The sequence below is a fragment of the Clarias gariepinus genome, chromosome 7 (genome assembly GCF_024256425.1).
Source record: "Clarias gariepinus isolate MV-2021 ecotype Netherlands chromosome 7, CGAR_prim_01v2, whole genome shotgun sequence".
Classification (NCBI taxonomy): domain Eukaryota; kingdom Metazoa; phylum Chordata; class Actinopteri; order Siluriformes; family Clariidae; genus Clarias; species Clarias gariepinus.
In genome coordinates this window covers 6,911,915-6,920,323 of record NC_071106.1, presented here as the reverse complement: position 1 = coordinate 6,920,323, position 8,409 = coordinate 6,911,915, and the positions used below count along the sequence as shown (strand labels likewise).

The 8,409-nt window shown below is 37.5% G+C and overlaps 1 protein-coding gene across 1 annotated transcript; it reads left to right on the top strand.

The window, feature by feature from the left end:
* The first annotated feature begins 2,171 nt into the window (after window positions 1–2,171).
* LOC128528200 (extracellular calcium-sensing receptor-like) lies at window positions 2,172–5,463 on the top strand. Its single transcript, XM_053500957.1, has 6 exons — window positions 2,172–2,386; window positions 2,514–2,805; window positions 2,907–3,698; window positions 3,841–4,068; window positions 4,296–4,419; window positions 4,556–5,463. The coding sequence occupies exons 1-6, from the start codon at window positions 2,172–2,174 to the stop codon at window positions 5,461–5,463; spliced, it is 2,559 nt and encodes an 852-aa protein (XP_053356932.1).
* Window positions 5,464–8,409: the final 2,946 nt, after the last annotated feature.

Below are 8,409 nucleotides of genomic sequence, written 5' to 3'. Positions count from 1 at the left end.
CAATAATACCTGCATTCTGACAGTGGTCGACCGGTTCTCGAAGTCTGCCTATTTTATCCCCCTATCCAAGCTTTCATCTGCAAAAGAAACAGCTGAACTCCTTATCTCCCATGTCTTCAGACTCCACGGTCTCCCATCAGATATAGTCTCTGACAGGGGCCCACAGTTTTCTGCGCAGTTTTGAAAAGCCTTTTGTGGTCTCATTGGCGCCACCCCCAGGTGACGCCAGGTGACGTTCGTGGAAGGGGGAGGAGGGTGGTACTGTCACGGCACGCCAGGTCAAGCCCGCATCTCAAGCTAGGTCATGATCACCTGCTCATTCCTGCTCCAAACGCACCTGTTCTCAATCCCAGATCATCACAACTCTCTATTTAACACGCCATCAGACTTCGGGCTTCTCTGACAGATTATTGTGTGCTATCTATGCCCAGTAGTCCAGCATTTCATTCTACTTTGACTTTACAAATCTCGACCACGCTCTGTTTTCACGACCTCAACCTTGTCCCATGTTACGGATTTCCTGCCTTCTCGGATTTACTGTTGCCGACCATTGGAATTGTTTTTCGACCACGAATTTGGATCACGGACTTGTTTCTCCAGTTCAGATCTCTGCCTGTTCCTTGACCGCGAGGTCGAACATTAAGTTCTAATGTGATGTGACTAATTTATCATCTGTATCACTTTAATGGTCTGGTTTCAGAGCTTAAATTATTTGCCTAATATTTATGACTTTGTTATTGAAAAAGTTCATGAAATCGTCACTACTGTATGTTGTTGTTGTGGAGATTTCTGCAGTGGTCTTGTTTTTAGTTAATTTAGCTATGGTATTAAAAATCTAGGATTATTTCTGTTATTTTCTATAAGAGTGGAGAGATACATTGATCTAGCAGCACTGAGAGCTTTTCTATAGTTCAGGCTGCTCTCCCTTCATGCTATTTGAAATACTAACAATTTAGTTTGATGCCATTTGCGTTCAAATTTTCGAGCAGTCTGTTTTAGTGTGCGTGTGTGTGTGGTCGTTATACCAAGGAGCGAGTTTCTTATCTCTTATAATTTTTCTTTAACTGGAGCTACATTATCTAAGCTATAACAAAATGTTGACTCTAAATATTCTGTGGGTTCTGTGGAGTCAGATGGTGATCCAATCAAAGTCGATAACTCTGGAAGATTATTGAAAAAGCTCTGTGTGGTATTTGATGTGAACATACGTTAAAAGTGGTAGCACGGTGCTGTGCGTACATTATTACTATCTTTTTCTTTCGGCTGTTCTCTTTCAGGGGTCGCCACATGACACACTTTAATCGAGATAAGACAAAGATCTGATATAACTTTAGACTGTGGAATTGTAATTATGCTTCTTATACTTTATCCGAAGGATAATATTAAATCCAAAGTGTGACCTGCTTTATGAAGGGGTCCTACTACCCACTGATTTATTCCTACTGAGTCCAGTATGGACATAAATGCTGTTCTCAGAGGGTCTTCTGGATTCTTAAAATGAATATTAAAATCTCCAAGCTCTTTTTTTGGAGCATATGCTGCCCCCAAACAACATTTTTTAGAGACATCTCTGTATCTTCCAACAGGACAACACCAACCACATTTCATGGCTGATGAAACTTCAAAGGAAGAATTGGAAATACAAAAGCTTTTTTTTTTTTTTTCCCAAATAAACTGATTTTGATATAAAAATGACCAATTTTAGTTTCCACTCTATCTGCATTACCCAAATTAAAGTAACTATTACAGTCTGGAATACAACAAAGTGTCCAAAAAAAAAGGTTTATTATATATTGGTTGTATACTAATATAATGTGTGTGTCTGAGGCTTTTATCTTTCCCAAGACAATAAAGCTTTCAGAAATGTCAAATAGGTTCTTTAATAATTTGTCAGTTGACATGTGAACATACAGTAAATATATGTAAATGTGAATCAAAAACCAACGAACAAATAAACAAATGCATGAAAGTATAACTTAAAGGATACCAGCTTAAATGACTTTGCTTTAACAATTAGAAAGAAGTCACACCTCCTCCTTCTCCTTTACCGTGAAGGATTTGCATTTACGTCCTTATAAATACCACAGATCATTTCTTTTCAGTTAGCTGAAAGGTCAGACCAATGACACATTTATCACTTACTTTCTCGAGTTCTAGAGTGGGATAGCTAGATGGAGTCAATCTTTACACTCTTAAACATCATAATAGCCATTGCAAATTCATGCAGGGCACAGGAAAAGACTTGTAGCATACATGGAGAGCCTACATACCCACAGCTATGGAAGAATGGTGATATCATTCTTGGAGGAATTTTCCCTTTCCATAATAAATGGGAGATCGCACAGTCATCCTATTCGGTTGTGCCACCTTCAATGAATTGCACAAGGTAAGCAATAAAAACATGAAGTGGAATAACACAATTATTTATTACAAACAATAGCTAATGATACCGATATCTATGATACCAAATACTCACTAAATAATTTGTATTTCTATCTCATTTTATTAAATAGTCTGGAATTTAGAGCCTTTCAGTATTCACAGACATTGATCTTCGCAATAGAGGAAATCAACAACAGTTCCTCTCTACTGCCTGGGGTCTCACTGGGCTACAAAATCTATGATACCTGTGGTTCTGCAGCACTGGGTGTAAAAGTTGCAATAACACTTGTGAATGGAAATGAGAACTCAACCTCAGACCAGATCTGCACAAAGCCAGCCCAGGTGCAAGCCATAATAGGAGAGACATATTCATCAGTGTCCATGGCTATAGCAAAGAGTGTTGGACCTTTCAGCATTCCCTTAGTAGTGATTTTTTTTATATTGTGACAATTATTACATTAATTCAAAGGTGACATGATAGGATTGTGTTTCATATATATATATTTTTTTTAAATTATTTTTAGATCAGTTACTATTCCACCTGCGAATGTCTGAGTGATAAAAGGACATACCCTTCATTTCTACGCACTATTCCCAGTGATTATTACCAGACCATTGCACTTGCAGAGATGGTCAAGCACTTTGGCTGGACATGGGTGGGAGCAATAAGAAGAGATGATGACTATGGTAACAGTGGGATGGCTGCATTTACAAAAATTGCAGAGCAACTGGGCATATGTTTAGAATATTCCCTTCCATTTTTCACAACCTACTCACAAGAAAAAGTGTTGAGAATTGTTGAGCAAATTAAAAGCTCCACTTCTCGTGTGATAGTGGGATTTGTTACACCATGGGATCTAGAGATTTTGCTTCATGTATTTTCTAAACACAACCTTACTGGATACCAGTGGGTGGGAACTGAGGGATGGATTGCTGATCCAGTGGCAGTCACATTGGACAAGTACAACATACTTCATGGTGCCATAGGGCTTGCTATTCCCAAAGCAGCAGTAACAGGTCTCAATGACTTTATTTTAGATATAGAACCATTAAAATCAGCTGGGAGCGCAATTTTTACTAAATTCTGGGAAGCTATGTTTTCATGTAAATATGGAATACAGAATAATTCAAAGGACATACGAGTTTGCACCGGTGAAGAGAATCTATCTAAAATAAAAAACACCTTTACTGACATGTCTATGATGCCCATTTTCAGTAATGTATATAAAGGTGTGTATGCAATTGCCCACACACTACATGAACTTCTTGGCTGCAAACAAACATGTCCTTCAAAGATGCAGCCTGATCCTGTCACAGTGAGTTGTGTTTTTTTTCAAGGCATAAACAAATACATAAGTTCAACAAAGTATCATAGTAGTAAACTAAATTTCAGTTTTAAAATAAATTCTCCCATGCTTTAAGTTCAATATGCAATGTCCCTTTTCCCCCTGGCATCAGTTTCTAAAACACCTTAAAAAGGTGCGTTTTAAAACCAAGGAAGGTGAAGAGGTTTATTTTGATAAAAATGGTGATCCTCCAGCAAAATATGAAATAATAAATTGGCAAAAAAGTAAAGTAGACCAATATGAATTTGTAACGGTTGGACTTTATGACTCCTCCCTTCCTGCTCAGAATCGATTAGCAGTTAATGCAGCCACCATTGTCTGGGCACAAAATGCACATCAAGTGAGTACTTGGGAAAGTATGTAACTTAAATTAGGCAACAATGACAGTGTTTTTTCACTGTGTACTTCAAATATTTAGTTCAATTATATATTTTGTGGCCATTATTTACGTTTTTAATACTTAAACAATGTTTAATTAAGAAATGACTTAATGAGATTTTTTTATGAAATTTAAACATCTCATTAAATTATTTCTCCATTAAACATTTAAACTTGCTTGCGTCATAGATGCCAAGATCGATATGCAGTGAGAGTTGTCCCCCTGGCACAAGGAAGGCTGTACAGAAAGGAAAGCCTATCTGTTGCTTTGACTGCATAAGATGTGCTGCTGGAGAGATCAGTAATGTATCAGGTACAAACATGGCTTATAACAAAGAATAAAATATACAACATTTAAACATACAATATACATTATTTATTGAAACAAATTTAATTCTGCTTGCCTACTTTATTAATTCTGTCTGTGTGTCTGTCTCTCTATATGGCAGATTCTATTAAATGTGACAAATGCCAGCAGGATTACTGGTCAAATTCAGAAAAAGATGCTTGTGTAAAGAAGGAAATCGAATATCTGTCCTATGAAGAAACTATGGGAATTTTATTAACAACTGTGTCCATTATCGGTGCTTTAATGACAATTGTAATAGCAATTATATTCTATAGATATAAAAATACCCCAGTAGTTAAAGCAAACAACTCTGAACTCAGCTTCCTTTTGCTCTTCTCTCTGACTCTGTGTTTCCTTTGTTCACTGACTTTTATTGGACGGCCCTCTGAGTGGTCCTGTATGTTGCGTCACACAGCATTTGGGATCACCTTTGTTCTCTGCATCTCCTGTGTTCTGGGAAAGACAATAGTGGTGTTAATGGCTTTCAGGGCTACACTTCCAGGCAGTGATGTCATGAAATGGTTTGGGCCTCCACAACAGAGACTCAGTGTTCTTATCTTCACTCTCATACAAGTCCTTATTTGTGTCCTTTGGTTATCATTATCCCCTCCTTTTCCCTTCAAAAATCTAAAGCACTACAAAGATAAGATCATTCTAGAATGTCACTTAGGCTCAGACTTAGGTTTCTGGGCTGTGCTGGGCTACATAGGATTCTTAGCCCTTTTGTGTTTTGTTTTGGCTTTTCTGGCTCGGAAGTTACCTGATAATTTTAATGAAGCTAAATTTATTACATTTAGTATGCTAATGTTTTGTGCAGTTTGGATCACTTTTATTCCAGCTTATGTTAGCTCTCCTGGGAAATTTACTGTAGCTGTGGAAATATTTGCAATTTTAGCATCAGGCTTTGGTTTATTGTTTTGTATATTTCTCCCAAAGTGTTACATAATCATAATCAAACCAGAGAAAAACACAAAAAAACAAATAATGGGGAGGGTGCCTATCAAATGACATGGCTCCAAAACATGTATAGTTTACTGAATTCTGTACCAAGAATTTATAACTTTGGACAGCAGAGCAAACTGTGTTTTAATTAATAGAAAATATTATTTATAAATTAAGAAGGTTTAAATTAATAGAAAAGACATTTTTCTTTGTAAAGCACTAACTTGTTAACATTTCGGCTTCAAATAAAAGTCGATAAATAAATGATTCCTACATCCCTATTTCTTACCTAAATCAGGTTGGGTGTGGTTAACGTTTTGGTATTATGTACTTGATTTTCATAACCTCTTAAAATGTTTTTCTTACACTGAAAACTATCATGCCGAGGGTATCTGCCTACTTAAGCCACATTCCTAACAGAAACTTTAATGCTGTATGATGTCATCATATAATTGTAATTCGGTTATGACCAGAGGTGGAAGGTAACTATGTACTGTACATTTACTTAATTACTGTTTTTAAGCAGAGATGTAAGGTAACTAATTACATTTATTTATTTACTATACAGTACTTAAAAACAGTGGAACTTTGGATTGCGATTGCTTGGTTTGCAATTTTTAATACATTTTTGCAAAATAAGCGAGTCTTGATTAACAAGTACCAGGTATCATTGAGTATCATGTACCATGCATGCGCTTCTAATTTTCGTACGCATGGGCCCTCCATCTATCATGCAATTTGTAGGGTAGTTTTAAGAAGTAATTTTTATGTTGGTAGAATTATCTAGCTCGTCCATGTGTTCAACATTTGCCATAACGTTGCGGCAAGTTACCAGGAAAAAGGGGAGAAAGCGCTTAACGACTTTTCGTCCTCTGGCTTTATTTCCAGCCATTTAAATGGCTTTTGCATCAGTGCTGTTGCAATTTTTAGCTCATTTCCAAACCTGTCATGTAACATTTTCATTGCTTCTGCATAACCAAGATGATCTGGTATACGGTGGCAGCTCTTCACTAGATCTTTAGGCTCTCCTCTGGTATACTGCACAAGCAAGTATAGCTTATCGATATCACTATCAGCTCTGGATTCAATGACATGTTTAAACGCCCTCATAAAGGACTTGAACTCAAGCGGGTCTCCGTAAAACAAAGGTCACAATGTCGCAGTGAGGTAAGGAAGATTGCCTTTGACTCTTCACAATCATTTCTGTAATATCTGGCTGACGTTGCATCACACTCTGAAGCTCTACTGTATCAGTGTTATGGAGTGAATATTCGTAGTCTTGGGTGTTCCTTTAAAGTGTTTGTCATTTTAGGTCTGACACTTACGGGCACACTTGAACGGGCTGCCTGGTGATGTGATGGCAGTCTGACATATTCCGTTGACGCACTGTGCTCGTGATGTTCATCATATTCTGATTTTCAAGACATGTGCACCACTCCGTTCGATGACCACAATCTGTCTTGCGGGACTTTGTCGTTCTTCACAACCGTGATACACTTTTATTTCGGCATTGGCCATTGCAAGCTCCATTTCGATTTTCAGCCTTTCTTTTTTAGCCTTTAATTGTGCTTCCTCCATTTCTAATGCCTGCCGTTGGTCTAAGGTTGCTGCTTCAGCCAACAAGACTGCTCTGTTAGCTTCTGCCCTTTTTAGCCGAGCTGAGGATGCTGTAGATGTTGAGGACCTTTTGGATGCCACCGTCACTACGCTTCCGTGCTTGTTATAAGCGAGCGTCTTAGACGACACCATTGAAGCACTGTCCAGTGGCGGTACTTCATCATTAAATGTGTGAGGCATCACAAAGCGGCTCCTAACTTCCGCGATCCTGGAGATGTTTTATGACTTATTTGTAAATGGTACTGCCTTCTATGCAGTAGTGTAGTGTGTTCTATGCTGGGGAAGCAGAGTAAAGGTTGCTTATTAGAAAATCTGCCTTTGTCAGTGGAGTGGAACTGGAATCTCTGGTGGAGGTGTCTGAGAGCAGAATGCTGAAAAATTGTCAGGATTCTGAACAATAATTCTCATCCACCGTATGTCATTGGTGTTCTTCTTGAGCATATTCAGCTGTAGACCGAGACCACTGAGAATTTTAGACTGAGAACACCATCACAGAATCTGTTTTTTTTTTGTTGTTATTTTTATTAGCTACCGATTGCTGCATTCTACTTTTGTTCATCTTATGTCTAGTCTGTCTATTCTTTTTATTTGACTTTATTTATTACTTTATTTCATTGTGTGCATATATTTTTTATATATTTCTTTGCTCTTGGAACAGTCTGGCACAAGAATTTTCTTCAAGATTATTAAGGTCATTCTTATCTTATCTTATCTTATCTTATCTTTTAGTGGGTATTTATAGTGATAAAATAACGCAGTATGTAGAATCAATGCCAATGTTAGCATGCAGAGCTACAGGCACACTTTTTAAGGTAATCACCTGCGCCTAGTGATTGGTAAGTGATCCATACTGGCATTTTCCTAATTTTTAGTTTTTTAAACAGGGCCATGTTGTCTTATTATATTATATTAATAAAACTATGTATGGAGAATGTTAAGAGCCCTCTCTGAAGTCCTAGATAAATAAGAGTGTTCTATTAGTTAAAACAAAGTCTTATATAGTCTTACAGTTGTTCATAATGATCATCTATACTTTGCTGCCAAAACATAGGTGCATATTGCCTTTAATTACAGTTAAATTTAATTTAAAGCTTTAATTACAATGCACGATGTAGCCCAACTCATCTGTGAAAGGGATTCCTTATACTCCCATGGCACAAATATGTTTTCACCAAGAGGGAAAAATGGGATAATTCCGTACATTTAGGTAGTCAGCTGAGTTAATTTTACTGCCACATAACATTGCTAGAGTCTAGACTTGACCTATTGAAGCAACTCCAGATCATTACACCCTTCAGAGGGACCAAACAGCAGGCACCATGCATGATGGGTGCATCACTTCACGTGCTTCGCCCATCTCTTTGGAATAGGGTCAATCTAGACTAATCAGAAAAT